At 45.5% G+C, this 22,602-nt stretch overlaps 1 protein-coding gene across 1 annotated transcript in view; it reads left to right on the forward strand.

Annotated features, from left to right (window-relative positions):
- Positions 1 to 369: 369 nt before the first annotated feature.
- The window catches only part of CFAP52 (cilia and flagella associated protein 52), a 30,181-nt gene continuing 7,948 nt past the window's right edge, over positions 370 to 22,602 (forward strand). Inside the window, exons 1-8 of the mRNA XM_030534697.1 lie at positions 370 to 467; positions 2,829 to 3,028; positions 4,229 to 4,365; positions 6,440 to 6,568; positions 9,788 to 9,887; positions 10,225 to 10,341; positions 20,770 to 20,870; positions 22,072 to 22,242. Of these exons, the coding sequence (XP_030390557.1) occupies positions 395 to 467; positions 2,829 to 3,028; positions 4,229 to 4,365; positions 6,440 to 6,568; positions 9,788 to 9,887; positions 10,225 to 10,341; positions 20,770 to 20,870; positions 22,072 to 22,242 (1,028 nt within the window). The 5' untranslated portion in view covers positions 370 to 394. The remainder of the gene's footprint in view (positions 468 to 2,828; positions 3,029 to 4,228; positions 4,366 to 6,439; positions 6,569 to 9,787; positions 9,888 to 10,224; positions 10,342 to 20,769; positions 20,871 to 22,071; positions 22,243 to 22,602) is intronic.

The following is a 22,602-nucleotide window of genomic DNA, read 5'->3' on the forward strand; positions in this document are numbered from 1 at the left end:
GCAGGGTTGGGGGGTGCCAGGCCCCTCCAGGAGGGCACACTCTCGGGGGGATGCTGGGTCACCCCGGGGTGCAGGAGGGGAAGCCTGGTCCCTCCAGGCAGGGTTGCAGCCCTGGGAGCCTGCTGGTCTCTGGGGACTGCACCCTGGATGCCCAGGTTGTGTCTATGGGCGATTAGGTTCATTGTAGGGTCATGACCTCTGCCCTGAGCCGCACAGGGTGCTTTCGGTCACGACCTTTGCCCTGCTGCATCCCCTCCCCGCTCCTCTCCTCCGGGCCCAGACTCTGGCTCTGCGCATGTGCAGCCTTCGGCGCGGGGGAGGCTGGTGCGCAGGCGCGGTTTCCATAGGGACGGGCGTACACAGCCGCCGCCAGAGGGGAGCGGGCGGCAGCGCCATGGCGGGGGAGCCGGGAGCCCAGAGCGACGCGCTGGGCGAGCTGGAGCTGCAGGCGGTCATTGGCTTCAACGGTACCGCGCCGCGGCCGCTGGTCGCTGTGGGGTGACCCTGGTGCCAGGGCGTTTCCGTGGGGTTGGGTTGGGGGCTTGAGGGGATCTAGTGGGGAGGGCTGTATTGGGGGATTGGGGAGATCTACTGGGGAGGGCTGTATTGGGGGCTGGGCTGGGGATCCTGATGGTGGGGGCTGGGCTGGGCTGGGCTGGGCTGGGCTGGGGGGGTGGGGAGGGCTGTAATGGGGGGTGGGTTGGGCGCCCTGATGGGGGGCTGGGGGATTGGGGAGATCTACTGAGGAGGGCTGTATTGGGGGCTGGACTGGGGGTCCTGATGGGGGCTGGGCTGGGGGGGGAGGGCTGTAATGGGGGGTGGGTTGGGGGTCCTGATGGGCTGGGCTGGGGGATTGGGGAGATCTACTGGGGAGGGCTGTATTGGGGGCTGGGCTGGGGATCCTGATGGGCTGGGCTGGGGGATTGGGGAGATCTACTGGGGAGGGCTGTATTGGGGGCTGGGCTGGGGGTCCTGATGGGCTGGGCTGGGGGATTGGGGAGATCTACTGGGGAGGGCTGTATTGGGGGCTGGGCTGGGGGTCCTGATGGGGGGGGCTGGGCTGGGGGGGGAGGGCTGTAATGGGGGGTGGGTTGGGGGCCCTGGTGGCGGTTTGGGGGGGGAATCTAGTGGGAAGGGCAGGGTTTGGTGGTGGTCAGGGTTGGGGGACCTGACCTCATCTCATGGTCTATTTCAAACTCTGATAAAAGGCCCCTCCCCCATCCCTGGGGAGTGGTGATCTGCCTCTATGGGTCCAGTGTGTTTCAGGGCTAACTTGGGGTCCTATGCGCACCCTGTTGCTCTCCGCCTGCCAAGCCCTCTCTCTGGACCCTGCCACTCATTTTAACTTACTAAAAACATCTCTGCCTGGCAGAATTGCCTGCAGAGCAATGAAGTCACCCTCTCCCCATCTGGCCTCACCTAGCCCACTCACCCCAGCCTCTCATTCTGTCACCCCCATTGGCCTGTTTTGATTTTTTTTGTCATCACTCTTTGTCTTGGGTTTCGATTTTGTAACCTCAAGGAAGGGGTGCATCTCTTGCACCTGTCAGCACAGTGGCACACCTGTCTGCTATGCTACATCAACAATAACATCTGGACTAGGGTGCGATCCCAGTGAAATTTATGTTGGTTTCCAGAGGGATGGACTTAGTTTTGAAATCCTGAGATCCAGAGGTTCAAATCTAATTCTTGACCTTGCCTGTGTTCTGCATGGGCCTGAGGTGGATGCAACAGAATTCATGCACTTTACTATGCATTTCCCTTTGAGAATTTTAAAACTAAGCTTCCATGTGTGCGCTCTGCATGGATTTTAAAATCCCAAAGCATTTATCATAAGAGTAGGGGGTTTGCCCTAGCTTCTTGTCCAAAACCTTCTCTCCCAACATTGTTGCACAGTGTGCCAGTTATCTTCTAGGCTGCCCTGCTCTGTGCCTCAAAGGTGGATGCACTTTGATACTGGTGAAGGGATATTACATTTCCAGAACTCCTTTCATAGACATTTACAAAATATAGCTATTCAGGGATCCCTTTGCCGGCCCCAAAATGCACGGATCTACCTCAGATGCATGAAGAACACGGATAAGGCCAGAATTGGATTTGAACTTTTGGTTCCATGGATTTCAAGGAAGAGCAAAGGAGAGGGTTTGTGTGATGGAGCGAGAAACATGGAGAATTATTAAAAGGGAGTGAGAGTAGGAAAAGGGAGGTGATAATTGAATGTGGGAGAGGGAATAAATTAAGAAGAGAGGGAACAAAGGGTCGATGGAATTAATCAATTGATTGTACTTCTCTGGCTCCCCTCATCAAAGCATCTGAGCACCTCACAATGTTTAATGTATTTATCCTACTGTGAGGCACAGCAGTGCTATTATCTCCATTTTGAAGATGGGAAACTGAGGCACAGACAGCCTAAGTGAGTTGCCCAGGATCACAAGGAAATCTGACAGAGCACGGAATTGGACCCAGGTCTCCCAAGTCCATGGCTAGTGTCCTAACCACTGGGCCAGCCTTCCTCCCTCTGGGATGAGAATGAGACTGTGCTCAGAGGATATAAACCTGAGCTCTGGCAGCCATGCCACACATAGGAAAAAAATGTAGCAGGACCATTGATCATGCTTCCCTGATTTAGAGGTTAAAGAATAACTCTCTTCTGAAAATTATTCTTTGGCCAAACGCAAGTTGTGTTTAGTCAGACATAAGTTATTGGGCTCAATACAGGGGTAATTGGGTATAATTTAAGAGCATGTGATATGATGATATAATGGTCCCTTCTGGCCTTAAAATCTGTGAATCTCTGAATTCTCCGTCTTACTCCCTTTCTGTTGTAGGGCATGTACCTTTTGGTCTGATCTGCCACCCTGATCGGGAGCACTTTATCTATCCTCTGGGATGTACCATAATTATTCAAGGCCTGAACAATAACACACAAGCTTTCCTGCACGGCCACACTAACAATGTCTCCTGTGTTGCTGTGTCTCGGAGTGGATGTTATGTAGCTTCTGGACAGGTCACTTTCATGGGCTTCAAGGTGAGTAATATTTTTTAAATGATTATTTTAACCTTTGGGGGATTCGAATAATGACTTCGGGGTGAGTATCAAACTGAAATCTTCCTCCTCAGAGGACTGATCTTGTAGTCAGTAGTCTTGCATGTAGTTCTGTTGTCTTAGTAGCACAAAGCCTGTGAGTAAAGGCTATAGCAGCAGGCCCTGTTATTTTTAACTACATCAGTATAGGCTAACTGATTCAGAGCTGAGCTTTTGGCAGTGGGAGTTCTTGTTTTTTAAACAATAATTGAAGCTTTTGTTTTGAGGGGGAAAATGCTAGAAGAGGAAAAGCTTTTCAGGGGACTGGGAGACATGTACTCTTAGATCTCCCTCTGAATTGCTATGTGACCTTAAGCAAGTCACTTAGGGTAAAATTTTCCAAAACGCGTTAAGTCCCGTTTTCCAAAGTTAGTTAGGTGCCCACGTCCCATTAGGCTGCTAAATGTATCAGTCACTTTTGAAAATGGGACTTGGGCTCCAGAGTCACTTAGATGCTTTTGAGAATCCCACTAGGTGCATAACTGCATGTTTAGACACCCAAGGTCTTTGAAAATCTGGCCCTTTTTTGCCTTCATCATGGGAATGAATGAATGAATGAATGACTCTTTGTAGGGCACCCTAAGATCCTTGTGCGAAAGGGGCAGTAGCACCTTGCAGTATTTTAAAATGTCCAGTTTTGGACCTCTCAATCTTGTATGTTGTCCCTTGTTGTCCTCTTGGCCCTGATGTTACTCAGACTCTAAAATGAAACACAATCTTAAACTTGGAAGTCCCTCTTTTCTTTTGGGACGTCTCTTAGACCAGATCTACACAATTAGTTTCACCAGCATCATGATGTCAGTCAAGGGTATGAAAAGGTGAGTGCCGCCCAGTATAGCTGGGCTGACAGAAGCATCTAGTATAGGTGATGCTATCCCAGCAAAGCTGCCCTTTTGCCAGTATAATTTATTTTGCTCATGGGGGGTGGCTTTACTATAGTGGTACAAAGGGCAGCTTTGCTGGTATAATATGCTGCTGTTCCTATACTAGTAAAGCACTCCTAGTGTAGACATGGCCTTAGTGTAGCTAAGCTGAAGACTATTCATAGAAATAGAGTCCTGGGCTGGAAAGAAGTCTAACTCAGAAGCACCTTTTGCACCTAAGAATCTGAGAAAATTCTAACCAATGTTCTTTGGGCCCCAGGCAGATATAATTTTGTGGGACTACAAGAAGAGAGAGCTGCTTGCTCGGCTGTCACTTCACAAGGGGAAAATTGAAAAACTGGCGTTCTCTCCAAATGAACTTTACTTGGTGTCACTGGGAGGCCAGGATGATGGCAGGTAACAGGATTAAATTTGAATCTCTCTCCTCCCCCATCAGAGAAGTCACATAAGCAGAGGGCCAGGTTAAATGGAAATTACCCGTGTCTGAGGACCAAATAAATGAAGGCAAAAGTGCTGCTGGCAGCTTCCTCTTATCAGCTCTGAATCTTATTACTGCGTGAGTTTTAGGGAATCTGTTTGGCTTAACGTATGGACATGAAGAAGGTATAAATTACATCAACATAGGTTCACCTTTGAATTTGGCCAAGAGAGACTGTCAGGAGCACACTCACCTTCTCGTCCCTCATGACAGAATTATTTGCCAGTCACATTCCCATGCAATGAGAGGGGCTGGCAGCTGTGGGTTTCTCTGCACATGGCTTCTATCCTTGTCAGTCATTGGATGGGGCCTATACACCCAGTCATAAATGCAGGGAAGAACATTCATGCCTTTAATGATGAGGTTCTCTGTGGAGCTATGCAATGGATTGAAAGCATAGGTCTTCTCATGGGAGTTGTATGTCTAAAACTGTACATCTCTCTGCAGATACACCCTCATTGAGTTCTGCCTGGGCCGTGTTACATCCCATGTAGTTTTTATTTGAAATATGCTGTTTATGCTGTATGGTAAACTGAGCACACAAATAACAGAGGGAGACTTAAATACACACAGGGCAATATATAATATTTTTAAACTGTGAGTCAATTGAGAAGAGATGAAAGTGAAGTAATACTATTGTAGCATAGATGAGAAAAAGATGTAGGGCCCAATCCTACAAACACTTCTTATTGTGTGTAGTGCTTACTACCAGGAGCAGCCCCTTTGACTTCAATCAGGACTACTGCCCTTGGTGCTTACTGAGTGTTTGTGTGGTTGGGCCTTATTTCAGGCAAGTTCTGTGTGGCTCTGACACTGTACCTGATTCCTGACTTGCATCGGCTCTGCTGCTCCACTCCTGGCCAGTCGAAAGCCAAAGATGTCAAATTGTATGGTGTCTTTATGGTGGGCATCACAGTTTCAGGGTAACTGGACCTGTGTTTCCCCCTCTGTGGTCCCTTGAGGACACCCTCTTAAAGGTTTCCAGCTTTCAGCCATCTCCTCCCCTAGGCAGAGACCCATGTGTCACTCCCTTCTGACCAGGCTGCACATCTTCATGATTTATACTGTCATATCGCCAACAAGCCAGACTGTCTAAAAGACCAGCGCCTGCATTTTGCCTGCTCTCCGAGGGCTCTGACTAGTGTATGGCCAGCAGTTACAAGTTACAACACAGCTCCTTCTTAGCAGTTACCTTTATTCTTAAGGTGAAAGCATTACAGAGAAAACAGATTAAAACAATAAAAGAAACTGCACACATGCAAAAAAGCTTATCAGCGGTCACCTCAGCTCCAGCCTAGAGGCTTCGGCAGGTTTTAGTCCTTCAACACCCACAACTGGGTTTTCCCCATGATTATGAGTTCATTTGTCTTCAAACCAGAATGCTGGCCTTCAGTCAGTTTAAGCTTGGGCTGTTTATCCAAAAGTCCTTTCTTTGTATGTTGGTCTCTGGAGAATCTAGTTTGAACCAGAATATGCGAGCATCCCCAGGAGGTGGTATCTGTCTGGAGGTGTTATAACCTGAGTGATTTGCCTTAATCTTCCCCTGCTGTTTACTGTTTTCACTTCCTGGAGGAGCTGTGGTAACCCTCCCTCTGTGGTGTTCATACAGTGCCTGGCCAACAGTGATACTTAACCCATTCATACAGTTAATACAAAAAGATATTGCAGGAAGTTGTCCTGTCTCTCACAATGGGGACAGGATGAGATCCATCAGATCAATTTCTACTGATGACCTAAGACAATTAAAATAGCAGGGGTTAAAAGGCTAGTGCACAAACCCACTAAGCTGCTTTATGAACAAGGGACCTGAATTGCATTTATATATATATATACACAAAAAGTGTGGGTGAAAGTTTTCTCTGCAAAGTGGCCCCAAGCCTGGATTCATCTAGCAACATGTTTGGGAAGATAGCTTCACTCTAATGATTGGTGACATATTCTTATGGTTTAAACAAGTTGAAACTATTTTTTTAAACCCTTCTTTCCCTGCAGCGTGGTTGTATGGAGCATAGCTAAGAGAGATGCCATCTGCGGCAGCCCTGCTTCAGCCCGTAGTGCTGGAAATGCTACCGTCCTGGCGTTCTCCAACTGCAGAGACGAGGCGTTCATTAGTGCTGGAAAGTAAGGAGGTCTTGTCTAGCCGACAGTAGAGAATTGTTGAGGTGGGGGAACCCACAAAGCTATTTCCTTCTACAAAGACTGTTTACCTAGATGGAAGGAAAGTTAAGCAATGTGGAGTGTTAACGTTTTTTCCTATCACTGTCAAGGGGCCTATGAATATCCATCAGCTTGTCCCTTACAGGCATTTCTGCTTGTTGCACACAGAGAGTGTTTTCAAAGCAGTGCACAGGGAACTGCGTGCATCAGTTCTGTTACTGATGGCAGGGGTTTGTATTTAGCACTCCCCATGCAGCAGTTAAAATATTTGCTTCCTAATGTTTACCCGAGAAGAGCAGTTGATAAATGGCTCTGCACAATGGCATGTTAACTCAGGAGCAGTGACAGCTCAGAGATTGCTGGATTTTTTTCTTTACTGCATATCACAGCCAGTGAGGATATCACCCCGTACGGTATAAGAGAGCTCTTTGATGCAAAATAGTCGTATTTCCACATTTTAAATATATTATTACTTGTATGTGGGTTGCTTTCTAAAGATGCTGGGGATCTGCAGCTGCCATTGAAATCAATGGGAATTGTAGGTGCTTCTGAAAATGGTGGCAATGGCACTCCAAGTGTGCTAGACAGAACAAAAGAAAGAGAAGGTCCCTGCTTGAAGCTCTCTAAGCTTAGATTTAGACATAGCGCTGCAAGTGATAACCAACAAAGGCAGATTGAGGAGATGATGGACTTGCTTGTCAATCTGTCCACACATCTTGTTGGTTCTGATGGATTTTTCAGTTAGAAATTAAGAGTTGGGTTTTTAAAATGTAATGAGCACTAAATGCTCAAGGAACAAAGCATTCGAGATGAGGGGGATATAGTACAGGAGTGGAGTGACATGAAGGGACTTGAGGATAGTGGTCGGATGAGGGGTAAGGAAGGGAAGAGGTGAGAAAAAGCTGCAATTCCTTTTCAGTGGCACTGTGCTGTTTTATCATTGTAAATACTTCCAGCTCTGGTTCTGCAGCCCCATCCAGCTCTCTGGTTGTACTCTCCACGAGGAGGTCGAAACAGAGGAGCAAACTGCTCAGTGTGACTTATCCGTAGGCCTTTGTGCTCTCTGCTTGTTACGTGGTGTCTTGGTGGTAGAACAGTTCTGATTCACATCCTCATTTTTTCTTCAATTATGTACTGATCCTGTGATCTGATCATAAGATAGTTCATTGACTCCTAGGCCAGAAGGGTCCACGGTGATCATCTGGTCTGACCTACTGTATAACACAGGCCATAGAACTCCTCCCCTCCCCCGCCCCCCCAATTCCTAGAGCAATATCTTTTAGAAAAACATCCAGCCTTGATTTAAAAATTGCCAGTGATGGAGAATCCACCACAGCCCTTGATAAATTGTTCCAATAGTTAATTACCTTCCCTATTTAAAATGTACACTTTATTTCCAGTCTGAATTTGACTAGCTTCAACTTCCAGCCCTTGAATTGTGCTCTACTAGCTTGAAAGCCCATTGTCAAATATTTGTTCCCCATGTAGATTCTTATAGACTGTAATCCTATCACCCCTTAACCTTCTCTTTGTTAAGCTAAATCAATTGAGTTCTTGGAGTCTGTCACTATAAGGCAGGTTTTCTAATCCTTTAATCATTCTCATGGCTCTTCTCTGAACCCTCTCCAATTTATCAACAATCTTTTTGATATGTGAACACTAGAACAGGAGACAGTTTTCCAGCAGCGGTTGCACTAGTGCCAAACACAGAGATAAAATAACTTCTCCGCTTCTACTTAAGAGTCCCCTCTTTATGCATCCCAGTATCACAATAGCCCTTTTGGCCACAGGTTTGCACTGCAGGCTCCTGTTCATCTGATTATCCACCACCCTGTCCAAATCTTTTTCAGAGTCCCTGCTTCCCTGTAGGTATGGCTTCCATTCTTTGTTCCTAGGTGTGTATGTAACCCACATACCTTCTGGGTGTGGTGTTCTGTCCCATCTAGTGCAGAGGTTCTCAAACTGGGGGTTGGGATCCCTTAGGGGGTCACGAGGTTATTACATGGGGGGTTGCGAGCTGCCAGCCTCCACCCCAAATCCCTGTTCGCCTCCAGCATTTATAGTGGGGTTGCACTCAGAGGCTTCCTGTGTGAAAGGGGTCACCAGTCCAAAAGTTTGAGAACCACTGATCTAGTGGCACCGAGGCCACTTAGCGAGCTAAAATGAGTCTGCTCTACAGCCATAGCTAACAGGCTGTTGGCTTTTAGCTCAGGCTGTAAAGGCTCCTGCACTAAGCTGCAGAGGTTACTGGTTCAATTCCGCCTGCTGGTGACTGGGGTCTGTCAGCATTACATATACATTTACATGTAGCCATATTAAAACACACATTGGTGTTCGTGCCAAGCTTACCAAGCAATCTAGATTGCTCAATGTAAGCGACCTATCCTCTTCTTTATTTACCACTGCCCCAATTTTGGGGTCATCTGCAAACTTTGTCAGTGGTGAGTTTAAGTTTTCTTCCAGGTCATTGATAAAAATGTTAAGTAACGTAGGGCCAGGAATCAATTCCTGTGGGACCCCACTGCAAACAGACTTGCTCGATGATGATTCCCCATGGAAGGAATGATGCAGGAGTCCTATGCAAAAAATGGTATGTTCACATGTAATTAAAGCCCGCATCATAATGCATCAGCACAGGAGGACTGAATTAAGGTTCCTGGGCATCTTTCATTCTGGCATTTCCTAACTTTTGAGTGTTGGAGTTTTCATCTTGAATGTTCTGTTAATGTAGTTTTTTATGGGTAATAAATAATATGGTGGCTCTTGTGTTGCTAGTGAAGTTACAGTACTAGAAAATAGTCTTGGATGCCCTGGACATTCCCTTGGCTGTTCTTCTCAGAAATAACCTGAGCCATCAGGGCCCCACAGTGCATGTCTCTCTGAGTAATGGCAGGTATCTAGGTCATTACATGTTCCCCAAGAGCATAGTTCATACCTCTACCAGATAAGTCAACATGGGTGTAAGTGGTGCAGTAGGAGAAGTTACCAAGAACCTACCTTATAAAAAGGACAGGTTCCTTTTTTGCCTCTCTCTAAATTGTACTTTATTCCTTTCTATATTAAGAAGATGAGGGATCCCGGACAGAACATATTAAATGTCCTTTTTGAACACTGCTGTATTAGAAGGTCTCAGAGACTCCTGCATATATAAATTTGATTAGGATGTGTGTTCTTTTGCTACAGTGGGACTATTCGAGTATGGGAACTAGATCTACCAAATCGAAAAATCTGGCCAACAGAATGCCAAACAGGGCCACTGAAAAGAGTAATCACGTGTATTACGGTAAGTATTCTTCTGTGAAAACTATATAGCTAAGCAGACTTATGGGTGATCAAGACCATTTGTAATAATGTAGCAGGCTGTGTCCTGTAGCATTTTTCTTCTGGGAATCCCTTTTCTGCTTATGAATGTTAACAAGATTTAGTTAGAAAAATGTCTTAACTTTCAACAGAGCTTTGGAACATTTTATGTGTGTTTGAACATAAACTTTACCCATATCATCCCAAATAAAATCAGGGCAATATGCTGAAGTAAAGCCACTCATACACCGTAATCATGGGCATGGAATAAATGTCTACAATGACCTGATCCTGATCTCCTTATTTAAACCTTCCCTCAGATGACAGAAGATGATAGTTACTTCTATGTTGGCACTTCCAGTGGTGATATCCTGAAACTGAATATGAAAAGCAAACTAATGAGTGACTATGGACCTGTGAAGGAGAAGTTCAGCCTGGTGAGTGGCATTCCTCTGGGGTTGCTTCTAAGTAACTTTTGCTAACCACAACTTCTCATGTAGCTTTTCTCCTGCCTCCCATTCTCCTCCTCCCTCTGTTAGTAACTGACAGGGGGGGCATTTTTCCCTCTTTCTAAGAGAACCTCCCTGAAGCCGATTCAGAAACTAATCCCAGTTCTGTGCCATTAGTTCCTTTTGAATGGTGTAGTTGACCCTGAGCCCCAAGACTGAGTTCACTGGCTCAGCTTTGTTCAGCTTCATCTGGCTCAGCATCTGCTCTCTCCCTGTGTATTCCAGAAGCTGGGTTTTATTCATAGCTCTTGTGCCATCATGCAGATTCTCTTATCAGTTTCAATATATGATGATGGTATTATAAAGATGGAGCAAGGTCAGATGCTCTTGATTTGCCATTGCAGATTAAAGGAGTTCCATTTCACAAAAAAAGGAGAAATCAGTTTTGGCAGATATTTCCTCCTCTGTGCTTAGCTCACATGTACTTCCTTTAACCAAGGACTACAGTAATATTGGATAGGACCTAAGAAGTAGAGATAACCAGGTTACATAACAATTGCTGAATAGGTTGGATGTTGGGCAATATGTGACATCTGAACTCAACCAAATAATTTTCAGTGGGAATGGATCTTCAGCACACTTTCCCTGATACGATGTTAGCAGCAGCACTCTACCTGTCCTGCTAACTGGCAAAATTGGGGGAAAGAGAGGAAAATAACTCTCCCACAAGCACGGTGTCCCCATCCCCACACTTCTCCTCGGGCCTAATAGGGAAAAGGAGAGACTATATCCCTTGTCCTCATCAGATAGAACAAGCACATTCTTTTATCCATCCAGTTTCTAGCAACCTCCCGAAAGTGGAGGTAGAAGACTACCTTTCTCTGCTCTCAGAAATCAGCTCCGGATTAGTGTGTGGCGGGAGGAGACTCCAGGGATAATGGGGAGGAACTATTCTAGAGAAGAGTGCTGTAGAAAATGTCTATCAGTAAATGATGAAATGGGAACAGAGGCTGACTTAAATCTTCTCCACTCACTTCTGTTGCTAGGATGGGGCAGGACCCTGCTGGGGGCGGGTATGATGTAACAGGGCTAGTAGTGCTGCCTGCTAATGAGGTTGCCCAACATTTCCCAGCACAAGACCTTGGTTTCAGTGACTTATCATTTGCCAAACTTTAACCATTTGGGCTGAAATTTTCCATGCTGCATTTCACCTGCCTCACATTGAATTTTGTTTGGAAAATTTCAGCCAAAATGGTTCAGCTGTTTCCAAGAGCAAAGCTGTGGGAAACTACGTTGTTTTGCCCAGGTTAAAAAATTCTAGTGATCTTTTTTTCAAATGCTCCAGCACCCCCATGCTATGGAGCACGTACCTGACATTTGGCAGGTGTGTGACCTTTGTATCAGGGATTTGCCTTTTGCTGTTCCCATGAAAATCTGCTCAAATTTGTCCAATTTATAAGCCTTTGAAAAATCACACTTTGCACATGCTCAGTAGAGACTTGCTAGGTCTTAACAGCTAAAATCTTGGAAGATTCCATCCTCACTGAGCATGTTTGAGCTTCTCACAGCTCCCAGTGCTGACTGGAGTGCAAATGCACCATTCTTATGGAGCAACTGAGCATGCTCCAGCCCAGGACAACAGGGGCTCCCAGGGACTTCCCATGTAATGGCTGCTCCCTGTTTCTGCAGGCTGGGATGGGCTGTACTTGGGACCTGAGAGCAGGAGCCTGGCTCTTCTGTGCTGTCAGTGTACTTCGGGCAATATAAATGGTGTGCCACCATGCACAGTGCTGCCTAGTGGTCAGGCAGGGGTTTCTAGCTCCTCTTCCCTGCACTGGGGAAGTAGGGACTGGGCCTTTGAATAATCATGATCTGCTCCCATAGGCCTGTCATCTTAGATGAAGGCATCTGGGGTTGTGCTGTTTGCTGGGTGGGGGTAGGGGAGCCAAGATCCACCCACTCCACCAAGCTCCAGTCCAGGGCTCAGCAGTGGGTGACTATAATCAGTCTCTTGGGGTATCAGACCACAGCACTCCCTGGACCACTTCCTACCCCAGCCCCCGCTGATTGTCCTAGGGTGAAGTCCTTCTCTTGAGTCTCTGACCTGCACACCCAGTCACTGTGCTCTTTTGTGGTTCTCCTCTGGGCTGTGTAGTGCGGCCGCAGGCAAGGTGCCTCTGGGGCAATACTTCGACTCTCAGAGCTCAGGGTGACCATCTGCTCCCCTCCACTGCCTGCCTCCTTCTGAGCTGCTCTTCTCTGTTTTTAGAGACTTGCCTGCAGCTTGTGCAGGCCCTGTAGGTGCGGCTGCCTGGGCCCAGGGTTGCTCTTTAAGCCCTTGCTTCTCCAGTGTGGGGTTTGTAAATCCCATCATAGGCAGGAACATTCTTTTTGTTCTGTTTGTGTACAGCACCTAGCACCATGGGTCTGGGTCCATGACTAGGGCTCCTTGGAACTCTGATAATACAGATAATAAGAGATGAGCCCGCTGCTGGCACCCAGGCAGTGTGGAAGAAGCCAACTGATTTGAATTCAGAGGGGACAAAAGCCAGAGGAAGAGAAAGGAATAGACTAGGAGAAGGAGTCTGATGAGACAGGATCTGGAGGGCGGGGAAAAGAAACTGACTAGGAGTCGAAGGAGGAGAAACTGTGACTGGCTGGGCAAAGAGGATGGGACTAGGACAGAGGTAGGCAAACTACAGCCCGTGGGCCACATCCAGCCTGCAGGACCGTCCTGCCCTACCCTTGAGCTCCCGGCCAGGGAGGCTGCCCCCAGGCCCTCCCCTGTTGTCCCCCCTCCTCTGCAGCCTCAGCTCGCCGTGCTGCCAGCGCTCTGGGCAGTGGAACTGCGAGCTCCTGCCAGGCAGCATAGCGGCATGGCTGGCTCCAGCCAGGCGGCGTGGCTGCCAGTCCTGCTGCTCTGAGCGGCATGGTAAGAGGACGGTGAGTGGGGGGGCTGGATAAGGGGCAGAGGTCCCGGGGAGGCAGTCCGGTGACAAGGATCGGGGGCAGTTGGATGGGATGGAGGTTCAGGGGACGGTCAGGGGATGGGGAATGGTGGGGTTGGATAGGCATGGGAATCCCGAGGGCCAGTCAGGGGGTGGGGATGTAGATAGGGGTCGAGGCAGTCAGGGGACAGGGAGCAAGGGGGGTTGGATGGGGGTGGGGTCCCGGGAGGCGGTGGTCAGGGGACAAGGAGCAGGGGTGTTGGATGGGTCAGGGGTTCTGAGGGGGGCAGTCAGGGGGCAGGAAGTGGGAGGGGGCAGGGGCCAGGCTGTTTGGAGAGGCACAGCCTTCCTTTCCCGGTCCTCCATATGGTTTCAGAACCCCAATGTGGCCCTTAGGCCAAAAAGTTTGCCCACCCATGGACTAGAAGCTGGAGAGAGACTGGGGCTTGGAGCCAGTGACAGAAATAATATATGGAGATATACCTATCTCACAGAACTGGAAATGACCCTGAAAGGTCATCAAGTCTAGCCCCCTGCCTTCACTAACAGGACCAAGTACTGATTTTGCCCCAGATCCGTAAGTGGCCCCCTCAAGGATTGAACTCACAACCCTGGGTTTAGCAGGCCAATGCTCAAACTACTGAGGGGCGGGAGAGGGAGCCAGTTGGCCAGGATAGAGAAACACTGAGATTGAATGAGGGGCTGGGAAGTGGGAAAGGGACTGGTGGACCAGGAAGACTTGGAGCAGAAGCCAGTGGGTGTGGAACAGAAGGTCAGGGCAGGAGAGACAGATCTGACAAGTAGCTGCAGTGCAAGGCAAGAATCGGGGCTAGTTGAACAAAGAGACTGGGACAAGCATCTGGGGTGGGGGACAGAGACTGAGATTGGATGAGGAACTTGGAGAGGGAACTGGGACTTTCTGGGCAAGGAGAAGGGGGACAAGGAGTTGGGGTGTGAGGAGGGAGCTGGGCGTGGGAGAGTAGATTGAGGCTTTAACATTGAGCACCAAAGGAAAGACTAGAGCTGGTTGGGCAAGGAGACTGGGACGAGGAGACAAGTGGGGAAAAGGCAAAATGGAGAGAGGGATAGGTTAGAAGGAATGGGGCAGAAGATGCCAGGCTTTGGGGAAACGGGCAGAAGAGTGTGTGCCCTCTAGAGAACACTCTTTTTTTCAAAGCTTGGAATGGAACCCAAGATTCCTGAGTCTCACTACTCCTCTTCTGTCAGCAAATATCTGTGAAACCCCTGGCAAAGTGCATGTCTCATCCTGCTCTAGAGCTGGTCCATATAGAGGATGAGAACCTACTACTGCTATCAGTTACTGCTAAAGCAATCACTCCCTTCAACTGCAGCTGTAAGTGTTCAGCACTTCTACAAATCAGACCCCAGGGTTTCAAGTCAGGACTCAGAAAATGATGAACACACAGTCAAAGACTTACCCAGCATCACATGGGGACTCCATGGCAGACGCAGGAACAGAATTCAGTTCCCCAGGGCAGCATTCAAATGCCTTAAACATGAAACCATTCTTTATCTTCCTACCTCATTCATTACATGACTTAAAAGTTCTGCAACAAATGAGGCAGGGGTTGTTCAGACAACAGCCTGGTTTACTACACACCCTGATTCATCCCCAGAACAAGTCAATCCTGTGCAAAAAATAGTCAGGATGGGGATTTATGCTAAACATGAACATTCTGGCTAGTACAGTTGTTCTTGGATTCTTGTTATTCATATCTATAAAAGACTTCTTACTGCTTCTCAGCGTATGCCCAATGGAGAGTGTAACATCGAAGGAATTCAGGCTCTTCCTTAAATCTCTCTTGCAGAAGTGTGAATGTATTTCTCTGTTGTGTCAGCAAGCACAAGAGAAGGTATGCAGATGAAAGTATTATCTGCGCTACTGCTCTGGTACTGAGGCAGTGCTGTCCCTGAGGGAAGCAAACCTTGTGGTTAGAGAGAAAATGAGTGAGCAGCAAGGACTGTAACAAAAATCCAACAGCAAAACTGGGAGAGGAAGCCATTAGGGGAAATTTTTCCAAACTCTGCCTGAGCTGCTTCTGCAGAATAGATGTGTACAGCTGCTATGTTCACAAACTCTGCATTTGCTTGTGCAGAATTGGAAGTTCCATGCACAGAACCTGCATATTTTGTGCCTGCAATTTGGGTGCCAAGAGGTAGCAGTTGAATTCTTTATGTGCAGTTTAGGTTTATTAGGTCTCCGTTTTGTTACCTGAAAGACAAAGTTGTTTAGTATTGTCTAGTAGGATGATAAAAGTAATTATGGACAGGTGGCTAGGCAAGGCATTGTCTTGTGGTGATTCAAGTTCTGATCTTGAGTTCTCTGGAACAATACACTTAGTCCATTTAGTTCAAGTAGCAATGGCCTGTATTTTTGGAGTTGCAGAGGCAGAGTTCTGGGACTGGCTCTAAAAGCATGTGGTCTGCTATGAAAAGGCAACTGCTTCTCCATAGTAAAGATTGCAGTTAGAGTTCCCCAGTAAAGCTAATCTTGACACCACCTTATAACAGCCCCCCTCTCAAAAAATAAAGTGAGAGAAGTCCTCATGCTTTGGGTTTTGTACGGTTAAGTCTCACTGACAGCTAGATTCTCTCTTGAATAAATTAAGTACTCTTTGCAATTATGATACATAAATCCTTCTTTTCTAAATATGAGCTAAGTTACAAATATTGCTTTATATCCGTCTATCTTTATATCTATCTTTATACCCCTCTATCCCTCTATTTTTATATCCCTCTATCCGCCCAGTATGGACCATAGGTAGATTTTACACTGGCTCATGTAAAATTTCAAAGTCAGGAACAGTAAAATGTTTAAGAAATTATGATTTTAATTTTAGACTTGCTTCTCTGGCTTTGAAACTGTCAGAGAAAAGAGCTCCAATGGAGAGAGAATATAAACTATAGTCTTTCTTTTATCATTTTCCTGCGTGAGTTCATTCAAGAGCATAGTGATTGTCTGGTTTCACCCACGTAGTTGGTGGTGCATTTAGTGCACTGGGTGAGGTACACCATATGTTGTAATAGGCATTTGTAGGATCCATGGATCTTGAAAAGTGTATTGTAGGGGGGTATTGGTCATTCTAGCAGTGAAGATATGTTTGCAGATTTTGCTTTTGTTGTTCTGGCGGGGTCTGGTGCTGCTTTGATTTCAGTTGCAGTGTTCTGGTCTTTGGGGAGCTTGCTTCTGATGATGAGCGTGGAGAGACTGGGGGATTGTTTGAAGGCCAGAAGTAGGGTTAAGGAAAGATTTCAGGGTGGGGTCCTTGAGCATAGGTTGTCGTTATTTGATGATACCCCATATGGGTTCCAGTGTGGGGTGATAGGTGACAATTAGGTATTTGCAGTCAGGGGGTGTTATTTCTGTACTGAAGCAGGTTCTCTTGGGGTATTTGAGTGGCCCGTTCCATGATGTGATCTACTTCTCTGGTGGAGTATCCTTGTTTGGTGAAGGCGATTAATGGGCTACTCTACCTTGAATGGTCCCTTATAATGCGTGCTAACTACTTATGCCAAACAATCTGTTCCCCCTGGCGTTTTTCTGTGACACTGGGAGTACCTTTCCCAGACCTGAAGAATTGCTCTATGTGTCTGGAAAACTTGTACCTCTAACCAACAGAAGGTGGTCCAATAAAAGATATTACCTCACTCACCTTGTCTCTCTCATATCTTGGGACCAACACGACTACAACTGCACTGCTTATTAAGTAGGCAGTGTAAGGATAATCAGGTCCTTCATTGTTCATCTCTTGGTATTGAAGTGCTTGGGTTTTATACGCCATGATAGTAAAGTGCAGTGCTTCCACTCGGCAACTCGTTTTTGAAACTAAACTTTTCCTTATGGCATTTTTTTTTAAAAGGGTTTTCTGTAAAGACAGTAAATACTGGACCTGTAAACAGTACATTAATATTCATATTTGCTTGAGTAATTTCAAGCTGGTTGCTCAGGTGTAAAGTGGGATGGGTGACTTGCCAAATACCTTTCTCGAAATTCCTGGAGTCTTTACATTGTAAAAAATCTTTAAACAACTTGAAGGTGAAGAGCAGGAGTTCACGGTGCAGCAGAGAAGCCTGGAAGAGATGAGAATGGGACAAGGGAGAAAGTATCCTTATGGGGAAATAGGCATGCTTGAGTTGGTTTGAGATTTGTCTCTGTAATTACTATACTTCAAGACAGTGGTTTCTTAGGAGACAGTGATTCATCTGCAAAAGGCAGGATATAAAACATTATTAATTGCCTCATTTAATGTGAATTGCTTGGTGTTGTGAATTACAAGTGTAAATTATAAAACTGTCGGTTTACTTGGGGCAGTTCAAAGAACGGTCCTGGCAGAAAAGAAGTCCATTTACAAAAGCAGTGTTGAAATCAGACTGATGACGACACATCTAACCATATGTGTTCTGACCAGTTGAAGGCCCTTGATTTTCACAGTTTGTGATACCGGTTTCAATCCCAAATTAGGGAAATTAAACAGGATACCTAGAAAAATGAAAGCAGTATTGGGAGTGCCATAAAAACACACACTTATTAGCAGATAGTTGAGAGCTGTTATTATGTAAATTCTATCATTGTTTATTTGATTTGTAATTCCACCACTTTCCATAACCCTAAACCCATTGGGTGTTTGAAATGGGAGGACTTTTATAGAAAGACACTGCAAAGTAATAGATCAAAAGCAAAGTTGATGGGTATCTGATAGTAGGACTCATAAAGAGCTGCTGACACCTCATAGAAAACCAGAAAAAAATTCTGTTTAGAACAGTTCTATTTCTAGATCATATTTTCTGTGTTTGTTTTCTTTGTTCTCATCATTTTCCTGAGGCTAGTTAAATGAAAACAGGCTTCCTTCCTACTGTTTTTCTGTACTTGATGGTAAAAACATCCTTTGTGTATGACATAATTTCCCACAATTACTAATGATGTCAGAGAATCATGATGTCAAGAGAGGGATAAGTTAGTGGAGCAGATGGAAATAAAAAGAGAGAATATGCAAAGAGGATAAAAATTGAAAAATGTAAATAGAAGCAAAGACCCTTTTTCATGCAGATATGCTTGATAGGTTTATTTTCTGAATGGATGAGTAATACAGCTAATCTGACATATGCAGTAACCTCTACAGAGAATATTTTTAAAAAATATTCCATGAAACATAAGCAAGACTTTAAAATTAATACAGTTGATTCCACTCAGTTGGACAACTGGACCAAAGCAGTCTTCCCAAACTCAACCTACTTTCTCTATGAATTTTACTATCATTCAGTCTATACTCACTGGATGCTCTTAAAGATCGCCTCCTGGACCTGAACAGTTCAAATACCCTTTCTATTTTCCTCTCTGACTTGGCCTCCACTCATAGAACCTTAATTGTTTCAGCTCCAAGGACCTGTAAACTTGCTGTCTGTGGCCATACTGCCCTGAATGTGTCTGATCCTGGAAGCTGACCGGGGTTGGGCCTGATTAATATGTATAGAGGAGCTGGTTTGGGAATACCAGTATTGTAGGCTCAGACACAATACATTATACAATATTGCCAAGCTCATGTGTTCAAAAACCATGAAATTGACTTAAAAATTAGACAGTTTCAAAATATACTGAGTTCTTTTTATTTGCCTTCTGGGTTTTGACCTTTGAGAGTTCACATTTTCATGCTTTTTTCCACAACTGTGAATGTTAGAAATGTACAATTTTTTAAAATGAAAGTTGAGGGTCTCACATAATCCCATGACTCTGGGAGCTGGGGCTTTGAGGAAAAACACCAAATATTGTAACTATCAGAGGGGCTGGCAGATACATGCTCTGTGCTAAGTGATTCAGTGAAACTCTGCAGAGAAATCAGAGGGAGAAGGGAGGATATTGGCATTTAACTGGTTTCTGTGGTAGGCATCCAGAAACATGGTTGCACAAAACATGGCCACAGTAATACCACTTATAGGAGCTCTGAGTTGAAGTGCTCCTAACTGACACATGCACTACATCCCTGTACGCAACAGTCGGAGACGTGTAAGGAAAAGCAGCGAGTGAGAGGTAAAGAGGACTCTGGGAACTAAACTGAATCCTATAAGTGAGAGAATGCCAGGAATTGTAACAGCTGAAGATACTGTAGTATGGGCACTGTCCTGTTGGAGCTGATGTGCTGGGAGGACACAATTTGCTTAGCAATAGAATTTAGTTCACAATCCAGATTTTTGACAGCAAGAGAATGACCTCATTTAATAATGAGCCAGATCCTGACATCTTCACTCAGTTTTTTATTCCCTCTTTAGTGAGCTGAAAACTCTCACTAAAGTCGGTGAGGGATTTATTTGTCTGAGGATGGACATCAGGATTTGGACCAGTACTAGTATTTTGCCTCTCTACAGCACCTTATTTCAGAGGATCTTGGAGATCTTTAGACGTTAATAAACTCAGCATCATAGCCCAGGTTACTTGCATTTGACAAGCAGGAAAACTGAGGCATAGAGAGCCGGTCTGCCTTCTCTATGGACATACAGGAAAATCTGTGCCAGAGCTGGATTACAGAACTGATTTCTTGACTCCCAGTCTGGTACTTTTACCAGCAGACAATGTTTCCTTTCTCTGACAGAGCAGTAGGTTCTTCTGTTGTCCTACCCCATGTTAGCAGGTGTTGGACCCATCTATTGAAATGCTGACTGCTTCCAGAGGGCTCTCAGTGATAGGAAGAGCTTGTTAATCCCACCCTCAATATAGGGAGATGGGAGTGGTTCTCTGGAGCAGTGAGAAGTAGGGTATGGGACAGAGAGGGGGTGCAGAAAACCCAAAGCACAGCTTTGGGGGAGAAGTTTAGGCTGAGTTACACTGAGGGTATGTCTGCACTGCAAAGTTGTCAACAAAACTTTCGTCTTTCATGGGCTTAAAAAAGCCCTCCATGAAAGACAAAAGTTTTGCCAACACAAGTGGCAGTGTGAACGCAGCTTTGTCAGCCGACAAAGCTAATGCTGCTCTTGGGGCTGGAAGTATTTTGTTGGCAAAAGTGCTGACAAAGAGTGTTTACACATGCTGACTTTTAGCGACAAGGCTGTGTTGACACAGCCTTGTTCCTAAAAGCTGCATGGTGTAGACAAGCCAATAAAAGAGTCACCCATAGAAGGATGCATGTATTCTGTGCTAGAATGGTTATCCATGGATGTGCGTGCTCAGTCCTAGTCCCTTTGTATAGGTTTAATGCTGTCATTACTTTCTTGCTCTTCTTTCAAGTTTATACGCTAGCTGTTCATATACCTGTAGCTGATAAACGTTGTCTCCCTTTTCATTTTGGAAGGGCAGCTTTTTAGCAGCGGAGCGGAGCAGTACTAATAAAGCAATGCGTGAACAACGTCACCACCACAGGGAGCATGACAAAGACTCTGTCTGAGCTCTTCTGCATGGCAGCACCAGTAAAGAGACTCTGCTTCACTACAATAGTGTGTTAATCCTGTTTTCTCATAGGGGGTCACAGCATTGCTTTTGCTGAAGACAGGAGATTTAGTAGTCAGCACCGGAGGAGGGATTGTAGCTCTCTGTAAAGGATCAAACTACAAACCAATCAAGTGAGTTTGTAGATCAAAGCAGCAGGAGGGTGAGTGGTGTTTCCACAGAGTGGCAACATAACCAGGGCAGTAGTGTTCAGTGACACACACAAACTTCCAGCGCTGATGGGTTTTTTAGTTAATGAATAAGAGAGAAATCTCAGTATATCAGTTTTCCAAACACAAGTAGACGCTGTCAAAATGGACAGCATTTATCTTGCACAATGAAATAGTGACAGATTGAAACATGGTGCATGTTTTTATCAATTCATTTACAAAAGTTTGTGCCAATGATTGTTGTTAATTTTAAATGGCCACATTTAGTTCTAAAGGCTTGGTGTCAGATCCTAAACTGATCCAAAATTGACATAGCTGCATTAAATCAACAAATTATAGTCGATTTCACCACCTGGGGGTCTGCACCCTTGAAATCTTTAAAAAAGTGGTTGTAAGCAGATATTGGATACTAGCTATGTAGAGAAGGGTGTCAAAACTGTATGCCTGAGTACTTGCAAAGCATTCCAGTGTGCATGGAAAACAGAGCTACGGGCAGTTTTCCACAAGCAATCTAGGTGTGCACTTTTGATAACATAGTCATATGTGATTTAAACTATTCCCCAAACATTGAATTCAAAATTGCCTGGAATACTCTTGGAGTTATGCTTATTAAGTGCACTTCTAATAAGAAAGTAAACAAAGGCGTGTTTACCTATGACCCCTTGTCTAACAGAGTGTGTGTGTATATGCGTTTTCTCAATCCCTGCCAGATTTGGGATTGTCTACGTGTAGTAGCTATGGTGAAATAAACTAGTAGGTGAATGTAAACTGGCATAGGTATTCTGCACTAACTCCCCATGTGGATGCTCTTATTCTGCCCTGAGTGCTTTTGTGTGCGTTAGCTTAATCCACTTCCAAAGTGTATGTTAAGTGTAGAATAAGGTGGTCCACACAGACAGCTAATGCAGAATATTCTGCCATAGCTATTACAGTTATTTCCCCATGTAGACAATCCCTAAGACACCAAGGATCGCATGAAGTGCAAACAAACATGGCATGTTAGACCTGACAATGTTTCTGCTTCTTGATATCATGACCTAATGTGGCACACGGGTAAGAGGAAGATAAAGCAGCAAAGGCCAAACGAAAAACAAGGGTGGGGAGGAGAGAGAGGGAAGAAAAATCCAGGTCCACATCAGTGCAAATTTCTGCTTTGTCTTAACAGGAAAATTCAAGTCCAGGGTGGCGTCACTTCCCTCACCCTCAGAGGTCAAGGTCACCAGTTCTTTGTAGGAACAGAAGAGTCCCAGATTTATCGCCTTAACTACAATGATTTTAAAGAGGAGCTCATTGCCACCTGTCATAACGAAGCCATCCATGACATCATTTTTCCATCGTTAGTATGACTGGACAGGAGCATTTTTATTCTTGAAAAAGATGGGGTAGGGGCGCAAGCTGTAGATTTGACAAAGATATCTGTACAGCACCTTCTATGCAGAAGGTTTCCAAAGTCACGCTGATTTACATATAAGAATCCCTTCCTCCACCGCTGAAATGCAGCCCCATCTAGTGTGGTAGTCAGCAGCAGTTCAGCTTGGGAAAGTGAAAAATAAGTTCTCCAACTGAATCTACATGGAGAATTTTAATTAGACAGACTATAATTATGCAAATTGGAATTTGTGTAACACTAGTATTAACACTCCTACTCTTGGGAAAAGTGCTATGAAATCCCTGGGCCATTCAGATCCTGACTAAT

The sequence above is a fragment of the Gopherus evgoodei genome, chromosome 15, assembly GCF_007399415.2.
Source record: "Gopherus evgoodei ecotype Sinaloan lineage chromosome 15, rGopEvg1_v1.p, whole genome shotgun sequence".
NCBI classification, from domain to species: domain Eukaryota; kingdom Metazoa; phylum Chordata; order Testudines; family Testudinidae; genus Gopherus; species Gopherus evgoodei.